This window comes from Chelonia mydas, chromosome 24, assembly GCF_015237465.2.
Source record: "Chelonia mydas isolate rCheMyd1 chromosome 24, rCheMyd1.pri.v2, whole genome shotgun sequence".
Taxonomy (NCBI): Eukaryota; Metazoa; Chordata; order Testudines; family Cheloniidae; genus Chelonia; species Chelonia mydas.
In genome coordinates this window covers 13,714,354-13,736,101 of record NC_051264.2, presented here as the reverse complement: position 1 = coordinate 13,736,101, position 21,748 = coordinate 13,714,354, and the positions used below count along the sequence as shown (strand labels likewise).

Below are 21,748 nucleotides of genomic sequence, written 5' to 3'. Positions count from 1 at the left end.
GACAGGATGGGGTGTTATTGCTCTTTCATCCTAACTTGTTCCTATTGCATATGTCACCTCACCACTCATTTCGACTGTACCTCATTGTCACTCTAACCAGTGGCATGTACAATACGGGGGGCCACATCCTTCATCATAAGAACATAAGAATGGCCATACTGGGTCAGACCAAAGCTCCATATAGCCCAGTATCCAGTCTTCTGACAGTGGCCAATGCCAGGTGCCCCAGCGGGAATGAACAGAACAGGGAATCATCAAGTGCTTCATCCCCAGTCACTCATTCCCAGCTTCTGGCAAACAGAGGCAAGGACACCTTCCCTGTTCATCCTGACTGATAGCCATACTTTTTACCCATTCCTTACTCAGAAAGAACCAGTGAAATCAATGCGAGTTGGCCTGAATATATAAAGAACAGGTTCGACAAACACCTGTCAAGGATGGTCTCGCTATACTTAATATTGCCTCAGCCCAGGGAGATGGACTTAGATGACCTCTGGAGGTGCCTTCTGGCCCTCCATTTTTAGAATTCTGTATAGAGCACTTATCTATCTACAATATCTACCTACAGTATCTGTCTGTCTGCAGAATTCTCTATGTCTATCTACCCATCCACACTACCTAGCTATATGACTAGTCACCTAAAGAATCTAACCATCCATCCATCCATCCATCAATCAATCGACCCACCCACCGATCTCTCTGTCCACATTATCTAGCTCTATTATTTACCCACCCACAGGATCTACCTACAATATCTGATTATCTAGAGGTGTCTAATATACAACCCATCTAATATATTTGTATGACACATTGGGAATCTCCAGAATCTAAGCTTTCAATTTCATTTTATTTATTTATTTATTTATTGAATTGTTTGTTTGTTTGTTTGTTTGTTTGTTTAAAATAATTTTTTGGCCTTTATGGCTGCAAGGAAAACCTTCCAAATGTGCCCCAAGTGTGACTAGTTCGGCAATATCTGCCTGAGTCTGCAGAGAGCCTGAAACGATGACCCCCAATGGTGTAAACTCCACTGCCCATACTAAGCGGATCAGAGCATGAGCTGTAAACCCCATGGATAACACTTCAGAGACAACACTAGCTATTTAAGTCCTGTGTGGCAAAAGTGCTTCCCCCACATAGAATTATACAATCATAGGACTAGAAGGGACCTCGAAGGTCATCTAATGCGATCCCCTGCACTCATGGCAGGACTAAGTATTATCTAGATCATCCCTGAGAGGTGTTTGTCTAACCTGCTCTTAAAAATCTCTCATGACGAGATTCCACAACCTCCCTAGGCAATTTATTCCGGTTCTTAACCACCCTGACAGTTAGGAAGTTTTTCCTAATGTCCAACCTAAACCGCCCTTGTTTAATATGGATGGGGGGTGTTCAGCTGTTGTGACCTGCACTGGATGTGCTATGTTTGTCTTCCACAGGACAGAAGCGAGTTTGTCTCTACAAAGTGCAAGCTGGTCTCCATATTGGAAGAGAAGGTTCAAGGTCTGGAGCAACAGGTATCGACCCTGCGTTGCATAAGAGAAACTGAAGATTTCCTGGACAGACGTCAGGATATGCTTCTACGGGCACAAGGTTCTGAAGATTCAGAGCAGGCTGCACATGAGGGACAGGAGGATGGTGAAGAAATTTGGTATCATGTGACCTCCGGAAGAAAAAAGAGGAACGTCCATGTACCAGCAACGCGGATACAGGTAAGTAACCGTTTCCATGTTCTCTCCACAGGTACTAATGCGGAGAGTGGACCAGATGATACGTCTGAGGGAAGGAAGCAGAAGGAGACTCCACCAATTGGAAGGCATGAGATGCACTGTCCTAGGGTTGGGGGATCCACGACCACCGCTCCCAAGAGAAGGAGGCGGGTGGTGGTGGTCGGGGACTCTCTCCTCAGGGTCTCTCTCCTCCTCCTCCTCCTCCTCCTCTCCTCCTGAGTCATCTATCTGCCGCCCCAACCAGGAAAACCGAGAAGTCTGCTGCTTGCCAGGAGCTAAGATTCGCGATGTGACGGAGACACTGCTGAGACTCATCAAGCCCTCGGATCGATATCCCTTCCTGCTTCTCCACATGGGCACCAATGATACTGCCAAAAACGACCTTGAGCGGGTCACGGCAGACTATGTGGCTCTGGGAAGAAGGATAAAGGAGTTTGAGGTGCAAGTGGTGTTCTCGTCCATCCTCCCCGTGGAAGGAAAAGGCCTGGGTAGAGACCGTCGAATCGTGGAAGTCAACGAATGGCTATGCAGGTGGTGTCGGAGAGAAGGCTTCGGATTCTTTGACCATGGGATGGTGTTACAAGAAGGAGGAGTGCTAGGCAGAGACGTGCTCCACCTAACGAAGAGAGGGAAGAGCATCTTCGCAAGCAGGCTGGCTAACCTAGTGAGGAGGGCTTTCAACTAGGTTCACCGGGGGAAGGAGACCAAAGCCCTGAGGTAAGTGGGGAAGTGGGATACCGGGAGGAAGCACGAGCAGGAGCGCGTGAGAGGGCAGGGCTCCTGCCTCATACTGAGAAAGAGGGGCGATCAGCGGGTTATCTCAAGTGCCTATACACAAATGCATGAAGCCTGGGAAACAAGCAGGGAGAACTGGAAGTCCTGGCAAAGTCAAGGAATTATGATATTATTGGAATAACAGAGACTTGGTGGGATAACTCACATGACTGGAGTACTCTCATGGATGGATATAAACTGTTCAGGAAGGACAGGCAGGGCAGAAAAGGTGGGGGAGTTGCACTGTATGTAAGAGAGCAGAATGACTGCTCAGAGCTCAAGTATGAAACTGCAGAAAAACCTGAGTCTCTGGATTAAGTTTAGAAGTGTGAGCAACAAGGGTGATGTCGTGGTGGGAGTCTACTATAGACTACCGGACCAGGGGGATGAGGTGGACCAGGCTTTCTTCCGGCAACTCACGGAAGTTACTAGATCGCAGGCCCTGGTTCTCATGGGAGACTTCAATCACCCTGATATCTGCTGGGAGAGCAATACAGCGGTGCACAGACAATCCAGGAAGTTTTTGGAAAGTGTAGGGGACAATTTCCTGGTGCAAGTGCTGGAAGAACCAACTAGGGGCAGAGCTCTTCTTGACCTGCTGCTCACAAACCGGGAAGAATTAGTAGGGGAAGCAAAAGTGGATGGGAACCTGGGAGGCAGTGACCATGAGATGGTCGAGTTCAGGATCCTGACACAAGGAAGAAAGCAAAGCAGCAGAATATGGACCCTGGACTTCAGAAAAGCAGACTTTGACTCCCTCAGGGAACTGATGGGCAAGATCCCCTGGGAGAATAACATTAGGGGGAAAGGAGTCCAAGAGAGGTGGCTGTATTTTAAAGAATCCTTATTGAGGTTACAGGGACAAACCATCCCGATGTGTAGAAAGAATAGTAAATATGGCAGGCGACCAGCTTGGCTTAACAGTGAAATCCTTGCTGATCTTAAATACAAAAAAGAAGCTTACAAGAAGTGGAAGATTGGATAAATGACCAGGGATGAGTATAAAAATATCGCTCGGGCTTGCAGGAGTGAAATCAGGAAGGCCAAATCACACCTGGAGTTGCAGCTAGCAAGAGATGTTAAGAGTAACAAGAAGGGTTTCTTCAGGTATGTTAGCAACAAGAAGAAAGTCAAGGAAAGTGTGGGCCCCTTACTGAATGAGGGAGGCAACCTAGTGACAGAGGATGTGGAAAAAGCTAATGTACTCAATGCTTTTTTTGCCTCTGTCTTCACAAACAAGGTCAGCTCTCAGACTGCTGCACTGGGTAGCACAGCATGGGGAGGAGGGGACCAGTCCTCTGTGGAGAAAGAAGTGGTTCGGCTCTATTTAGAAAAGCTGGACATGCACAAGTCCATGGGGCCGGATGCATTGCATCCGAGAGTGCTAAAGGAGCTGGCGGATGTGATTGCAGAGCCATTGGCCATTATCTTTGAAAACTCATGGCGATCGGGGGAAGTCCCGGACGACTGAAAAAAGGCTAATGTAGTGCCCATCTTTAAAAAAGGGAAGAAGGAGGATCCTGGGAACTACAGGCCAGTCAGCCTCACCTCAGTCCCTGGAAAAATCATGCAGTATGTCCTCAAGGAATCAATTCTGAAGCACTTAGAGGAGAGGAAAGTGATCAGGAACAGTCAGCATGGATTCACCAAGGGCAAGTCATGCTTGACTAATCCAATTGCCTTCTATGACGAGATAACTGGCTCTGTGGATGAAGGGAAAGCAGTGGACGTGTTGTTCCTTGACTTTAGCAAAGCTTTTGACACGGTCTCCCACAGTATTCTTGTCAGCAAGTTAATGAAGTATGGGCTGGATGAATGGACTATAAGGTGGATAGAAAACTGGCTAGATTGTTGGGCTCAATGGGTAGTGATCAATGGCTTGTCTAGTTGGCAGCCGGTATCAAGTGGAGTGCCCCAAGGGTCGGTCCTGGGGCCGGTTTTGTTCAATATCTTCCTAAATGATCTGGAGGATGGTGTGGATTGCACCCTCAGCAAGTTTGCAGATGACACTAAACTGGGAGGAGAGGTAGATACGCTGGAGGGTAGGGATAGCATACAGAGGGACCTAGACAAATTGGAGGACTGGGCCAAAAGAAATCTGAGGAGGTTCAACAAGGACAAGTGCAGAGTCCTGCACTTAGGACGGAAGAATCCGATGCACCACTACAGACTAGGGACCGAATGACTCGGCAGCAGTTCTGCAGAAAAGGACCTAGGGGTTACAGTGGACGAGAAGCTGGATATGAGTCAACAGTGTGCCCTTGTTGCCAAGAAGGCCAATGGCATTTTGGGATGTATAAGTAGGGGCATTGCCAGCAGATCGAGGGACGTGATCGTTCCCCTCTATTCGACACTGGTGAGGCCTCATCTGGAGTACTGTGTCCAGTTTTGGGCCCCACACTACAAGAAGGATGTGGAAAAATTGGAAAGAGTCCAGCGGAGGGCAACAAAAATGATTAGGGGACTGGAACACATGACTTATGAGGAGAGGCTGAGGGAACTGGGGATGTTTATTCTGTGGAAGAGAGGAATGAGGGGGGATTTGATAGCTGCTTTCAACTACCTGAAAGGGGGTTCCAAAGAGGATGGCTCTAGACTGTTCTCAGTGGTAGCAGATGACAGAACAAGGAGTAATGGTCTCAAGTTGCAGTGGGGGAGATTTAGGTTGGATATTAGGAAAACTTTTTCACTAGGAGGGTGGTGAAGCACGGGAATGCGTTACCTAGGGAGGTGGTGGAATCTCCTTCCTTAGAAGTTTTTAAGGTCAGGCTTGACAAAGCCCTGGCTGGGATGATTTAATTGGGGATCAGTCCTGCTTTGAGCAGGGGGTTGGACTAGATGACCTCCTGAGGTCCCTTCCAACCCTGATATTCTCTGATTCTATGATTCTATGAAACCCATTGTTTCTTGTCCTGTCTTCAGATGTTAACGAGAACAATTTATCTGCCTCCTCCTTCTAACAACCGTTTATTATCCTTGAAAACTGTTATGTCCCCTCTCAGTCTTCTCTTCTCCAGACTAAACAGATCCAATTTTTTAAATCTTCCCTCATAGGTAATGTTTTCTAGACCTTTAATCACGTTTGTTGCTCTTCTCTGGGCTTTCTCCAATTTGTCCACATCTTTCCTGAAATTTGGTGCCCAGAACTGGACACAATACTCCAGTTGAGGCCTAATCAGTGTGGAGTAGAGTGTAAGGGAATGTCCACACTGGCAAGTTTCTACGCAACAAGTTATACCACTTTTATTAAAGTGCTGGAATTAAACCGCTGTTGCGTGTCCACACTGTGCTCCTCAGGACAGTGGAGCGCATCCACATTAGCAGCTCTTGCAATGGCAAAGAGAGCAGTGCATTGTGGTAGCTATCCCACTGTGCAACTGGCCAGAGGGTGCTTTGGGAAGGGTTTGCAATGCCTCATGCAGCTGGCACAGCGTCACATGATGCAGGTTTCCCAATCCCATTGTTTCATGGGCATCCTACTACGTTGCCAGCAGCTTTTCAACTGAACTGGGGAAGACGCAGTGTGTGTGTGTGTGTGGAGGGGGGACAGTGTGTTTTGGGGGACAGAGAGTGTGTCAGCATGCTGTCTTGTAAGTTCAGACAGTAGCAGGAAGCAACCAGTCCTGAGGCAGGGGGAGGGGGAAATCCCTGACATCAGCCCCTGCCTCCCTCCCCAGCTCTTTGCATACAATCTGTCTGTCTCTCTCTCTCTCACACACACACACATACATACACCTCTGTCTTCAACAGCAGGAGCATTCCACATTAATGGTTTGCTCAGCACAGCACGCAAGGGCTGTCAGAAATGGAGCTTTGTAAGGGGAGGGGTGCATGTCTCCAGGGCAGCCGAGTTCAAATCAATGAGGAGAGCGGCCCCTTGAGGGATTATGGGACACTTCCAGAGGCCAATCGATTGTTTTCTGTGCTGTAATGTGTTTACACTGCCAATACAGCGCTGGAGCTGCTGTGCTTTAAGGCTTACGACTCTCATCGAGGCGGTTTTTTTGCAATGCTGCAGCTGAGGAGTTTCTGCGCACTAAGTGGCTTGGCCGTGTGTACAGCTTGGGAGTTACATCGCAGAAAGCTGCTTTACTGCGCAGTAACTTGCCACTGTAGACAAGGCCAAATAATTACTTCTTGTGTCTTGCTTATAATGCTTCTGCTAATACATCCTAGAATGTTTGCTTTTTTTGCAACAGTGAATCGTGGCATGTACAAATGCAATTTTGGGTTGCATTAACAGAGGCATAGCATGCAAGTCACAGGCGGGGATAGTATCGCTCTACTTGGCACTGGTTAGGCCTTTAGCTGGAGTACTGCATCCAATTTTGGTCACTGCTGTATAGGAAGGATGTAGAGAAACTGGAAAGGATCCAGAGGCGAGTGACAAAGATAATCAAAGGGATGGAATGCAAGTCATATGAGTAAGGCTACGTTTTGAAGTTTTGAAACAAAACGTCATTTCAAATTAAAAGGAGTACTTGTGGCACCTTAGAGACCAACCAATTTATTTGAGCATGAGCTTTTGTGAGCTACAGCTCACTTCATCGGATGCATACTGTGGAAAATGCAGAAGACATTATATACACAGAAACCATGAAACAATACCTCCTCCCACCCCACTCTCCTGCTGGTAATAGCTTATCTAAAGTGATCATCAAGTTGGGCCATTTCCAGCACAAATCCAGGTTTTCTCACCCTCCGCCCCCCCCCCACACAAACTCACTCTACCAGCAGGAGAGTGAGTTTGTGGGGGGGGAGGGGCGGCGGAAGATGAGAAAACCTGGATTTGTGCTGGAAATGGCCCAACTTGATGATCACTTTAGATAAGCTATTACCAGCAGGAGAGTAGGGTGGGAGGAGGTATTGTTTCATGGTCTCTGTGTATATAATGTCTTCTGCAGTTTCCACAGTATGCATCCGATGAAGTGAGCTGTAGCTCACGAAAGCTCATGCTCAAATAAATTGGTTAGTCTCTAAGGTGCCACAAGTACTCCTTTTCTTTTTGCGAATACAGACTAACAGGGCTGTTACTCTGAAACATTTCAAATTAAAAAACTGAAACGTTTTATTTCAAAAATGTTGAAACAAAACCTTTCAGTTTTTTTAGATTTTTTTTCCTCAGCCAAAATAAGTTGTTGAAACAGATGCAAATTCATGAAAGGTTTCAGTGCACAGAATCTGCATTTTTCGCCAAACAAATATTTTGGATGAAAAGTATTGCCCAGCTCTGGTTAAGAACAGAAGAACGGACATACTGAGTCAATCCAATGGTCCATCTAGCCAGATATCCTCTCTTTCCACAGTGGCCAATGCCACGTGCTTCAGAGTGAATGAAAAGAAAAGGGCAATCACTGAGTGAACCATCCCATCGTTCACTCCCAACTTCTGGTAGTCAGAGACTAGGGATACCCAGAGCATGCGGTTGCATTCCTGATCATCTTGGCTAATAGTCATTGATGGACCTATACACCAGGAACTTTTCTATCTCTTTTTTGAACCCCATTACAGTTTTGGCCATCATCCTCTGGCAATGAGTTCCACAGGTTGACTGTGTGCTGTGTGAAGAAGTATTTCCTTTTGTTTGTTTTAAACCTGCTGCCTATTAATTTCATTGGGTGACCTCTGGTACTTGTGTTATGTGAAGGAATAAATAACACTTCCTTATTCACTTTCTCCACACCAGTCATAATTTTATAGACCTCCATCATATCCCCCCTTAGTCGTCTCTTTTCCACGCTGAAAAGTCCCAGTCTTTTTAATCACTCCTCATTTGGAAGCTGTTCCATATTTCTAATAATTTTTGTTGCCCTTCTCTGTAACTTTTCCAATTCTAATATAACTCTTTGAGATGGGGCATTCAGAACAGCACACAGTATTCCAGGTGTGGACACTATATTCTCCCTTTGATCTCTGTGCAAACTTCTGACAGGCCATTCTGCTGTGCATATTGTGGAGTATATAGTCCTGAATTTACACTGTGACACATGCACCATAACTAAATGTAGAATTCAGTCCTCTACTGAGACGTGTGATCTATGCCACCTACTCCCATTGATTTCAATGGAGTCATGATTTCACCTCCAGTATCTACCTATCGAACACTCCTTTATTTCTCTGTCCCTTATATAAGAGGGAGAGCCTTCTCCCATGCATCTTCTAACACCTGAAACAACAGCCCCACCTTGTCAAGGTTAGAAACGTCACCCGAAAACATTCCCATTTGCCTGTGTCTTTCTCTCTCACATCTCCTGATTCTAGGATACCATTTCTGTGGGATAGACATTATGCCAAATCACTGTGTGTTATAAGTCCAAAAGGTGCAGTCCTGAAACTGGAGACTTACCCGGATTTTGCCAACTTCCCTCTTGTAGACGGAGATGTTGTACCCATAGACATAGATGTTAGTCACTCGCAGAAAGGAGATGGCCTGGCTGCCCCTGTTATCATTCTTCTCATCGATGGTAAAGGGTTCCAGGGAGTGGTCGTGGCCACAGTACTTGGCGATGGTGTAGGTGCAGGTGCCCTGGAAGTCAAACTTCAGGCCATCAAAGGTGTGATAATGTGGGTCCCCCCAGCCCCAGCAAGTTCCCACGTAGTCGGGAACACATGTCACATGGCCATCCTCTGTCTTGCACGTCTCCTTGGTCCGGCATTTCAGGGATTTGCAGGTTTCTGAAAGGAGAAAGCCCAGTCACATCAACAGAGTGGGGGACTCAAGTCAAATGTCTAGGCCGGGGAGCAAGATCTGCCATGAGCACAGCATTCATGCAGAACCAACTGAACCAACCAAGGCATTCTGAAGATACTCAACATCACATAGATAATCACATGGCTAGTTAGCTCACCTGGTTAGAGCGTGGTGCTAATAACGCCAAGGTCATGGGTTCAAGCCCCGTTTGGGCCACAGTTGTTTCGGCGGGAGGGATAGCTCAGTGGTTTGAGCATTCGCCTGCTAAACCCAGGGTTGTGAGTTCAGTCCTTGAGGGGACCATTTAGGGTTCTGGGGCAATATTGGGGATTGGTCCTGCTTTGAGCAGGGGGTTGAAACATAGAATATCAGGGTTGAAAGGGACCTCAGGAGGTCATCTAGTCCAACTCCCTGCTCAAAGCAGGACCTATCCCCAACTAAATCATCCCAGCAAGGGCTTTGTCAAACCTGACCTTAAAAACTTCTAAGGAAGGAGATTCCACCACCTCCCTAGGTAACACATTCCAGTGCTTCACCACCTTCCTAGTGAAAAAGTTTCTCCTAATATCCAACCTAAACCTCCCCCACTGCAACTTAAGACCATTACTCCTCATTCTGTCATCTGCTACCACTGAGAACAGTCTAGAGCCATCCTCTTTGGAACCCCCTTTCAGGTAGTTGAAAGCAGTTATCAAATCCCCCCTCATTCTTCTCTTCTTGCAGACTAAACAATCCCAATTCCCTCAGCCTCTCCTCATAACTCATGTGTTCTAGTCCCCTAACCATTTTTGTTGCTCTCCGCTGGATGTTTTCCAATTTTTTTCACATCTTTCTTGTAGTGTGGGGCCCAAAACTGGACACAGTACTCTAGATGAGGCCTCACCAATGTCAAATAGAGGGGAATGATCACGTCCCTCGATCTGCTGGCAATGCCCCTACTTATACATCCCAAAATGCCATTGGCCTTCTTGGCAAGAAGGGCACACTGTTGACTCATATCCAACTTCTCATCCACTGTTTTCTGCATTCTTTCAGGCTTGTGAGCTCTTCAAGAGGAGACTACTAGGGTACACTTAACCAAACAGAGGAAACCCTGCAGAATAGGGGGAGCTCTACCCTAAGAATCAGTGCAGACCCCAATGCCCCACGAACCTGGATATTCCCATCCCCATGCCCAGGTCATTCACCATCCCCTCCATCAACAGGGTAAAGTGTCGAATTAGTCCCATTGTCACCTGTTTCGACAGAATACCAACCTCCAGATTCATCACAACTGGACGGTGTTCTCCAGTCATAAACAGTGACTCCATGGTGCCTGCAGGTGTCTGCGTAGGCCTCCAGCGCCTCACACAGAATGGTCTTGTTCCCCTCATTCAGACACACGTCATAAATACAGTTGTCAAATGCGTCGTCGGGGCTCACCCTGGAGTGACACTCTCTGAAGGGCCCTCCCGGTGCTTTACTGATCACCCCACAGTGACTGTCATCCCCATACAGATCTCTCTTGTTCTCATCACACATTGGGCAAGTGTCTTGGCAATAATCCCAGCAAAAGGGGTCCCGGTCTTGGACTTTCCAACTGGCAGCCCAGCCCATGATGGAGGAGATTTTGATGCCGTTGGAGGACATCATGTCGTCTTCTGGGTTCTGGTTGAAGTTCCCACAAAGACCGCACATGGCACCATAATAGCTGCTGAGGAGGGTGATTTCCAGATGCCAGTTCTTGTTGTACCCCACTTGGAGACCAACGTCCGTCTGCATAACGGTGCTGAGGCCTTTCTGGTACAGTCTGATTTTACCGTCTTTCAGCATCACCGGGAGACTGGTGATCACACCGTTTAGCTAGTGATAAGACAGGAGGGGAGGAACACGATGGGCATTATTCTTCTTTCATCCTCACTTGCTCTTACTCCAAATGTAGCCTCACCATTCATTTTGGCTTTTATTCATTGTCACTCTAACCAGCAGCAAGTAAAATATTGGTCAAATCCTAAATCACTGTTTACCCATTCCTAACAACTGAAATCAATCCAAAGTCCTGGAATAAACACAGTATTTACCTAGCTTCACTATCTACCTAAGGTATCTGTTTCCAGAAATCCCTATATATCTATATAGATTCTACCTATCTGAAATATCTTTCGATCTAGCCACAAAGTCTTGTTTTTGCTATCTATCTATCTATCTATCTATCTATCTATCTATCTATCTATCTATCTATCTAAGTTTTTCAAACATACAGATCATACAGATCAGATTTATTTATGTACTTGTATTGCCCACATGACATATTCAGCTGACGGCATCTGTCTGGGATTCTGTTTGTGTGAGACACTACACAAAAGTACTGTGCCTTGTAAGTCAAAAAGTGCCAGAGCCCTGAGCTGGGAGACTCACCCGGACTTTGCCAACTTCCCTCTTGTAGATGGAGATGTTGTACCCATAGATGTAGATGTTGGTCACCCGCAGAAAGGAGATATCCTGGCTCCCCCTATTGTCATTCTTCTCATCAATGGTGAAAGGCTCCAGGGTGGCGTCGCTCCCACAGTATTTGGCCAGGGTGTAGGTGCAGGTGCCCTGGAAGTCAAACTTCAGACCATCAAAAGTTTGGTAGTGCATGTCCCCTGAGCCCAAGCAGGTTCCCTTGTAGTCAGGAATACACGCTGTGTGGCCATCCTCAGTCCGGCATGTCTCTTTGGTCCGGCATTTCAGAGCTTCGCAGACATCTGAAAGAAAAACTCTTGGTCATATCAACATGGCAGGGAACTCAAGTCCAGTATCTAAGCTCCTAAGTGCTACAGTAGTATAAATAAAATAATAATAATAATTTATATATAATAAAGCAGTAAGGCATGTAGCTATGCCATGCCAAGACTCCTAGACCATTGTGAGTTAGAGGTATCTCAACCAATCACCACCCTTACGCTATGCCTAGTTTGTATTCAACAATTTCATTGGTTGAAATGAGTCAGCAATATAAGGGAACTGCCCCACAGTTCTTTAAAGATTGATTCACCACCTGTACAACTTAACACAAACTCTCCACCGCAGTCCACATGCCCAAACAAATCAACACAAAATCCCCAAACATGATCCCCCAGACACATACCCCTCATTTGTCACCCACATAATTCAACACAAAATTCTTCAGCCCAGTCCCCCGATACAAATTAACACAACCACCAACACAACAACACAGTCAGAACATGATAACCCCAAACACATAGCTCCTCATCACAGCACACGCTCCTCTTTCACCACCTTCCAAAATTTCTCAACACAACACAAACACTTGCCCACCTATATTTAGACTTGCCTTCAAACAATAAACGTCAGTGGCAAAGCTGTGGGTTATCGATTAATAACAATAATAATAGCATGGGAGAGCCAGACTGGTCATGAGCACAACCTTCACGCAGAACCAGCTTAGACACCCATTGCATGCTGAGTGGGTGGCAAGTCCATGATAGTCAACAGAACCTGGCTTGCTGCAAGTCCCAATCCAGCAAAGAACTTAACCATGTGAGTAGTTCCATTGAAATCAATGAGGCTACTCACACGCTTAAAGTTATTCATGTGCCTAAGTGCATATGTCTCTGATCCAGCAACACATTGAGCACCCTCAATTAGCTGTTTCTGTGGCACTGAATTCATTGGCGAATCCCCATTGACTCCAGTAGGAATAGGATTTCAGTCCATAAGTCAGCAAGGGCTGCAGGTGCTAAGAGTCAAATTCTGAGAGGTTTAAGCACCTACAGATCCCATGCCTTTCACTGGGAGAAGAACATCTCATGGAGCTGCCTCCCTTCTTAACTCCACAGTTGTCTGTAGCTGCTTCACTCTGAAGACCACCAAAAGGTTCCACAGCCCCCTATGCTCCATGGACACTGAGAAACACTGAACTCCACCATTGGCAGCTTGCTAGATACATCACACTGATAGGGTATATATACACAGGAGACTTGGGCAGCTAGCCTACACTGTCACCTGTGACTTTGCATCCACACTGATATTTTTAGATATCTATCTCAAGCCGAGTGAGTTTGTGAATGTCCACCTGAGCTGAGAATTATGCCTCCCAGCTGCTGTGTACATGTACCCTAGCCACCTGAATCAGTGATTGTTTTAGATCTCATTAACTAAGAGGGCCAGGCGGGTGAGCTCTTGGCCCAATGACTGCTAGAGGGAGCTCTACCTTAAGAGTCAGTGCTGACCCCAGTACCCCAGGGATCCTGGATATTTCCATCCCCATGCTCATCAACAAGATAAACAGATTGACTACTGCTACCACGGTCAATAAGAAACCAAGATGCCAGACTCACCACAACTGGATGGCGTCCTCCAGTCATCAACAATGACCCCATGCTTCCTGCAGGCATTTGCATAGGCCTCCAGCTCCTCACACAGAATGCTCTTGTCCCCCTCATTCAGACACATGTCATAGATGCAGCTGTCAAAGAAGTCATCGGCGCTCACCCAGGACTGACACTCTCTGAAGGGCCCTCCCGGTGCTTTACTGATCAACCCACAGTGACTGTCATCCCCATACAGATCTCTCTTGCTCTCATCACACATTGGACAAGAGTCTTGGCAATAATCCCAGCAAAAGGGGTCCCGGTCTTGGACTTTCCAACTGGCAGCCCAGCCCACGATGGAGGAGACTCTGGTGCCATTGGATGATGTCATGTCATCTTCTGGATTCTGGTTGAAGTTCCCACATAGGCCGCACGTGGCCCCATAATAGCTGCTGGGGAGGGTGATCACTACATGCCAATTTTTGTCATATGTGATCTGGAGGCCGAAGTCCGTCTGCAGGACGGTGCTGAGGTCTTTCTGGTACAGTCTGATTTTACCGTCTTTCAGCATCACTGGGAGACTGGTGATCACACTGTTCAGCTAGAGACAGAGAGGACGGGGGAGGTATGATAGGTGTTATTGCTCTTTCATCATCACTTGTTCTTATTCCAGCTGTCACCTTGCCACTCATTTCAGCTGTAAATCATTGTCACTTTAACCAGTGGCATGTAAAAGAATCACTGAAATCAATGTGACTTTCCCTGAATAAACACAGTATCTATCTAGTTATGATATCTACCAGTTTCTATTTGTCTGCATAATTATCTATCTATCTATCTATCTATCTATCTATCTATCTATCTATCACAACCATGTTAAACACACAAGACGAGTTCCATTTATGTACTTGTATTGCCCATATGATACATTCAGCTCATGTCGCCTGTATCTAGGATTCCATTTGTGTGAGAGATACTACACAAAAAATACTGTTTGTTATAAGTAGAAAAGGCACAGAGCCCTGAGCTGGGAAACTCACCCGGACTTTGCCAACTTCCCTCTTGTAGATGGAGATGCTGTACCCATAGACGTAGATATTGGTCACCTGCCAAAAGGAGATATCCTGGTTCCCCCTTTTGTCATTCTTCTCATAAACGGTGAAGGACTCCAGGGTAGGGTCACTGCCACAGTATTTAGTGATGGTGTGCTTACAGGTGCCCTGCAAGTCAAACTTCAGGCCATCAAAAGTTTGATACTGTGCATCCCCTGAGCCCAGGCAGATTCCAGTGTAGGCAGGAACACATGCCTCTTGGCTATCTTCAATTTTGCATCTCTCCTTGATCCGGCATTTCAGGGTTTTGCAGGGATCTGAAAGGAGAAAACCCAGTTCTATCAACAGGGTAGGCAACTCAAGTCCAGTGTCTAGGTTGGGAGATCCAGCCTCGTCATGGGCACAGCATTCACACAGAACCAGCTGAGCTAGCCAGAGGACACTGAGAAGTTGGGAAGTCCGGGATACTCAACAACACTTGGTTTGCTGGAAGCTCTGGTTCCACTCTATCGAAACACTTAATCAAGTGAGTTCAGTTGAAATCAGTGAGGCTACACACATGCTTAAAGTTATGCATATGCACAAATGCCTATGGCTCTGATCCAGCAAAGTGCGGCACACCCTCAATAACGCATTGCTATGGCACGGAAGTCATTAGCCATAGGTGCTGGAACTAGGAGTGCTGGGGGTGCTGCTGCACCTCCTGGCTTGAAGTGGATTCCAGTGTATGTAACGTTTACAGTTTGGTTCAATGGCTCTCAGCATCCCCACTGTAAAAACTGTTCCAGCACCCCTGTCATCGGCTAACTCCCAGTGATTCCATTGGCAGAGGGAATTCAGTCCATAAATCAGTGAGAGATGCAGGTGCTAATGGTCAAATGCTAAGAGGTGCTAAGCGCCTGTGACTCCCGTGGGAGGAAAAGTTCATCTCAGAGATATCCCTCCCCTCCTAACTCCCCACAATTCAGTTCTTGTGCTGCTTCACTCTGAAGTCCACCAGCTCAGTTTATAAAGGCTAGTGTGTGTCCTCTCCACATCAAAGGAGGGACAGACTGGGAAATGAACTTACACTGGTCAGGCTTCTGACCAAGGCAAGATGGTACTGTTCTGGGGCAAAAGTAGGGTAACCAGACAGCAAGTGTGAAAAATCGGAATGGGGGTGGGGAGTAATAGGAGTCTATATAAGAAAAAGCCCCAAATATTGGGACTGTCCCTATAAAATCAGGACATCTGGTCATCCTAGGTGCAAGGCTGGGGAGCTGGGGGGAATTGGCTGAAGCCTCCCTATTGTTGGTTCATGAAAGGCTAGGAGAAGCATTCATGTAACTCAGTTGGGCGTGTCCCTGCCTGTAGATGTCTGTGTAAGTGTAGTACCTGCCAGAGGTTGTAGCTTCCCAACAGCATCACAGTGAGAGGGATACCTCAGGTCATAGGCACCGACTTCCCCACTTTCCCCTGAGTGCTCAATTTTCACCCCCAGCCCCAGCCCCGCCCCCACTCCACCCATTCCATGAGGCCCTGCCCCTGTCCTGCCCCTTTCCACCCCTGCCCGCCCCCATTCCAACCCCTTCCCCAAATTCCCGCCCTGGCCCTGCCTCTTCCCCACCTCCTCCCCTGAGCGTGCCACGTTCCTCCTCCTCCCCCTCCCTCCCGGAGCTTGCTACACAGCCGAACAGCTGTTTGGCGGCAGCTGGGCAGGAAGTGCTGGGAGTTAGGCGGAGGAGCAGGGAGGCGGCGCGCTCAGGGGAGGAGGAGGCTGAGGTGGGGTGGGGAGTGAGGGGAGCTTGGCTGCCAGTGGGTGCAGAGCACCCACTAATTTTTCCCCGTGGGTGCTCCAGCCCCAGAACACCCATGGAGTCAGCGCTTATGCCCCAGGTTGGACAGAGGGCTCAGCAGTCCCACAGTCCAGGTTGCACCCTGGGAACCTCTGTAACAATGAAACTTCTTGCTGAATTGCAAACTGGCTATCTCTGTCTATGATTAGCTAAGCAGGATCAGGCTGGTTAGTTAGCAGAAGGGTATTTCTTGAGGAAAAATAAGCTTAATAAATAATCTGTGGTAAACTGGTTTCTCCCATCCCTACCTCAGTTATTCCTCCCACAGTAACCCCTCGGGGCATATTTCAATCAGTGACTCTCCTTCACCTTTGCTGATGCAGCCCATGATACCGGCTCTCATCTGGCAGGTTTCTTCTCTGGTGCAGTTGTGGGCTTTGCAGGTCACCCCTCGGGCAGGAACGCAGGTGCAGCTCTGCTGGCATTTGTTCGTCAGGATGATCTCTCTGGGCTGAGGGGACGTTTGGAAAAGGGGAAATAACACAATGTAATGAAGAAAAGATTATTTATAATAATTCCTGGCAGTGCTTGTGATGAAGTGGGGTTTTATTCATCTTCTTATGTTGCATGTGATTCTTAGCGTCCTATACTAATACTGTGTGTACCTTAGTTTCCCTGTGTACTGCATGAATACTTAGGTGGTGGGAATTGGGTGTGTGATTTTGCTGAGGCCCTCAGGGCAGGTGAGACTGCCCAGCTATTTGCACCTGTGTTACCTGAGACCCAGGAGTGGGGATGCGATCAGCTGACACCTTTTGCCCAGGGAGCAAGACAAAGAGAAGGAGGAGGAGCATCAAGGGGGGCATAGGAGGTCGGGTAACTGGAGATTGGCAGTCTGCGTGGGGGGACTGGAAGAGGGGGAACCCACGGCGTCTGGCCCAGGATTTCCAAGATGCACTTGGCTGAAAGTCACTGATGTCCGTAATAGCAAGTTCTGTTCTATACTGTATTCCTGTCTACTACTAAACCTTCTGTTTTACCGCCTGGCTGAGAGTCACGTCTGACTGTGGAGTTGGGGTGCAGGGCTCTCTGGCTTCCCCAGGAGCCCTGCCTTGGCAGACTCGCTGCAGGAAGCACACAGTGTGGAAGGGGATGCTGAATGCTCCCAGGTCAGACCCAGGAAGGTCAAAGCTGTGCAAGCTTCTTGCCCTGGAGACAGTGTAGCTCAGAGAGAGGAGTCTCCCCCAGAGTCCTGACTGGCTTTGTATAGAGTAGTTCCAGAGCATCGCCCAATGACTCCGTGACAGTGCTAAACCCAGAAATGTGTGGTGATGTGTGTGAAAATGTCTGTTCTGTTGTCATATTATTTGCTCTTAATGTTAAAGAGAAAGGCTGTCTCATGGGCTCAGCACTGAGCCAAGGGCCAGAAATAGTGCCTAGGTTTCAACCACCCATCTGTTCGTGACTCACTATGTGGCCGTGAGCAAGTCACTGCCTCTCTCTGTGCCTCAGTTTCCCTACAACAGACAAAGGGAATTAAATAATCTTGCCTTTCTTGGTGCTTTGGGCATTGGGTACTAGCAGAGTGGGGTGCCAGGCCGGATAGGCCAAAGCTCTGATCCACTCTAGCTAACCCTATTCCTGGCTAGTGTAGGGATTAAGATGTGGATAGAGCAAAAATTAGATCAGACCCAGACTGCTTGGGGAGGTACCTTGTAGTATCTCCCATGCTCGAAGCACCCACAGCTCTCCAGAGTCACACAGCCCTGGCCATCGAAGAAGAAGCCCTTGTCACACTGGCAGCCTTCAGCACAGGTCTCCGGGCAGTCCATGATGTCTCCACTGCAGGTGGTGGTGCAGAGGTCGGCACAGACCTCATAGTGGCTGTTGGCTGGGCAGGTCAGAGCTTAAATAGAGAGAGAATTAATTTAGGGCAGGAAAGATCTCACACCATGAACCAGAGGTACAGAGACATGAAGGGGAAGAGAGCTGGGCTGGGAGGAGAGGACGAGGACACTTATTTAAGTTTAGTTTCCATCCAGAGGAGTTTCTGAAGAAACCCAGAGGTTTGGAATGAGATGCCTTGAAATTATGACCCTCCCCAGTGTGTCCCAGAGCTCCATCAGCATCACAGCACTTACGGCAGAAGGAGGCGCTCCTCCAGGGCTGGATGGTGACCTTGGCCTCTTGGCAGGCCGTCACGTAGCTGTGGATGCTCTGGCACAGGACCTGGGAGTCCCCGTTTCCCAGGCACACATCATACAGACAGTTGTTCTGATACACGCTGGGGCTGACTGCGCCGTGGCAGGCCGCGAAGGGGCCCTCAGGGTCTGTGAGCAGCCCACAGTAGTTGCGCCCTTTGAAGACGTCCTTCTTCTTCTCTTCGCAAACTGGACAGCTGTTTCCAGCACATCTGTCTGTACAGGATGCTCCTGGGATCTCGACTTCCCAAGCAGAGCCAAATGCTGCCACATCAGGGGCTGTCCTGCCATTGGGGAGCAGGAACTCCTCATCTTCCCGTCCATTGTAGTTCCCGCACAGGCCACAAGTCTGGCCCTGGTAGGTCCCTGGGATGGTGACTCTGGCCTGGTAAACCAGGTCGTAGCTCACAGTGAGGCCAAAGTCAGTCTGCACCAGTACGTTCCCGCCGTGCTGATATGCCCGGAGCCGCCCATTGGCCACGATCACAGGCAGGTTGTGGGACACCCCGTCCACCTGGGAGAGACAGAGCATCCTGTGTGAGCTGTGGGGAGTGGATACTGTAGGGTTTGGGTTATGGGCAGTGAGTTTTGAGATTCTGTTCTCACTGACACTGTAGCGTAAATCCAGTATGACTCCAGATCTCACTTTAGAATAACTCCAGATTTACACCAGTGCCAGATCAGAATCTGGTTCCAGGCCTGCAATAAATTAGGCAGTAAAAGCCCTGATCACTGTATCGCATGATCACGCTGGCCCACATCTCCCTCTGCCCCTCACCTCACTCCTGATCTTTCTCTTTCCCACTCCCTCCATCTCCTTACCCTGCTCTTCGCATGCACCTGTTTGGGAGCTGACTTCACCGCATCTCAGCTGTTCCCCTTGTGCAAGTGTAATGTGATTTTTGTTAGGTCCTCAGAGATCATCAGCACCGCTATTCCCACTCGAATCACTCCCCACTGATATGTTCCCATCCTCCTGCACTGATGAGACCCACAGAGTCAAGGGGAGAGGAGATGGAGGCCTGAGGGAGTGTTTCAGCACAGGCTGAGTACAAACAGTGGCAGAGAAGGATAATGATGCCATTGCCGACAGGCAGATTTGCAGCAAGAGGAGGTTTAGGAGGAGAAGGAGAGTTCAGGTTCAAAGTCAATACCCAGGTTAGAAAAAATGGAGACAAATCTTCAAGGGGAAACTTCTTGTCCATATGTTCCAAGCTCATCACCCTGGCCTACCTCTCTGCTCCCCTTTTGCTAACCACCCACCTCCTCCCTGATCCTCTCTCTTTACCATCCCCATCTCCTCCACCCACATTTGGCCTGCAGCTCTGCTTCATGCCCACACCTACACTCAGAACTATCTCCTACTTCTTGTCCAGGTCCTCCCTCCCCCAAAAACCCATGAGTTATGAACCAGGAATGCAAGCAGAAAAGATGGAGCTGAGCTGGAGGATGCTCCCTGTGCCCACAAGAAGCTCTCACATAGCAGCATCCATGAGTAATGCTCTCCATCATCTCCTGTTGGCTATGAGACTCAGTCCCATCCACCTGGATGATGACCTGTCCTTAGTTACTCATGCTTTTGTCAGCTCTTGACATGATTACAGCAGTAGGCTATAACCAGACATGAAGCCCTTAGCACTTAGAAAACTTCTGCTGGTACACAATTCTGCAACACATCTCCTCAGCAACACCAGCTGCTGTGAAGATATCAAAACTGTCCCTATGCTGGCTTTCCAGAGAGCACTGAAGTTCTCTGTGCTTATCTTCAAGGTACTCAATGGCCTGAGCCCAGGGTATCTAAAAGATCAGCTACACTTTGGGGATGAAAATCATGTGTAAGCAGGGTCTGAATGAGCTTGGGGAAAGGACTCCAGGAACACATGGTATTTGCATAAACATACCTACTCTGCCTACGTATTCAGTAGAGGGCGCTGCTTTGCCAAAGTGCTCAATTTTGGCTGGTGTTGGGTTACAAATCACTTGTACAGACACTCTTTTCTTAAGCTGTGTATTATATAATTTTTTTAACATCTGCTTTAATAATATTTTTAAATTTGAGTGGAGGGGTAATGAAATGTTATCCTGATTGTATGAGCAGAACGGTACTTACCCAGGCTTGACTGATTGAGGAGTTTCCCCTAAACTGAAGCTCACTTGCTAAGCAGGGGGTAGAGAGGTCAGATCCCAGTGAAAGAACGGTGAGAGTCCTAGACAGCATTTGACTCTCCGCTGTACTGTTCAATCATCGCTAGAGCTGAAATCACTGGTAACCAGACACTGAGCCTTAGATCTGGTGTGGGACCATAGGTGCCGACTCCGTGGGTGCTCCGAGGCTGGAGTGCCCATGGGGAAAAAATGGTGGGTGCTTAGCACCCACTGGCAGCCAAATTCCCTCCCTCCCCCACTGCCTCCCTTCCATTGGTAGGCACCGCAGATCAGTGCCTCCCCCTCTCTCCCCGCGCCACCCGCCCGCCGCGAACAGCTGTTTCACAGTGTGCAGGAGGCTGGCAGGAAGTGGGGAGGCGCAAGGACAGGGCTGGCCTTACCATGAGGCGAACTGAGGCGGCCGCCTCAGGTGCCAGACTGGCGGCGGCAGGGGGGGAGGCCACTAGGACCCAGAGTGTAGAAAATTGTGTCTGCTGCTGGTGAATTCTCTCTGCTCGAGATGCACAGAGATGGTGGAGTGCTGTGCTGGAGGAAGGAGGGCACAAGAGACATAACAGGGAGGCAGGAGAAAAAGGGAGCGGGAATAACAGAAAGCAGCAGGAGCTGCAGGGAAAAAGAGGAGGAGGAGCCTCTTATGTACCTCTCGAGCACCCCCAGGAGCCTGGACTGTTAACACCAGCTTCTCAGGGAGCTTCCGGTTTCCTGCTGCTTCCCTGAACCCACTTGAGGAGAACAGGCAGTCAACTGAAGTAGTAGGAGCCAGTTAGGCCCTTAAGACGCTGATATCTTCCCTCACTCAGGCCCTGCTACCAGCCTGCTTATTTGTCCCCTTCAACTGAGCGTTGAGAGCCACTATCGCTGGCACAGAACAGCAGTCAGGAGTGAAGGAAGAAAACGCCCCTCTGGGGCAGCATTCAGAAAAAGAAAGAAAGCAAAGGAAGTTTTTCTATCTAAGCAGAAAGGAGCTCTCCTGAGATACACAGACACAGATGTTCCGGGTGAGCCTTCTGGCCTCAGTGAGGATGTGAGTGGTGAGGAGATGCCTGATCTTCCAGTTAGTCAGA

General features: G+C 48.3%; 1 protein-coding gene across 1 annotated transcript in view; it reads right to left on the bottom strand.

The window, feature by feature from the left end:
* Positions 1-19,050, bottom strand: part of LOC114018944 (IgGFc-binding protein) — a 35,751-nt gene extending 16,701 nt beyond the window's left edge. Inside the window, exons 1-8 of the mRNA XM_037883481.2 lie at positions 18,459-19,050; positions 18,030-18,223; positions 16,687-16,828; positions 14,531-14,859; positions 13,518-14,091; positions 11,593-11,921; positions 10,452-11,037; positions 8,851-9,179 (exon numbers count right to left, since the gene is read on the bottom strand). Coding sequence (XP_037739409.2) covers positions 8,851-9,179; positions 10,452-11,037; positions 11,593-11,921; positions 13,518-14,091; positions 14,531-14,859; positions 16,687-16,828; positions 18,030-18,223; positions 18,459-19,050 — 3,075 coding nt within the window. The remainder of the gene's footprint in view (positions 1-8,850; positions 9,180-10,451; positions 11,038-11,592; positions 11,922-13,517; positions 14,092-14,530; positions 14,860-16,686; positions 16,829-18,029; positions 18,224-18,458) is intronic.
* Between the last annotated feature and the right edge of the window lie 2,698 nt (positions 19,051-21,748).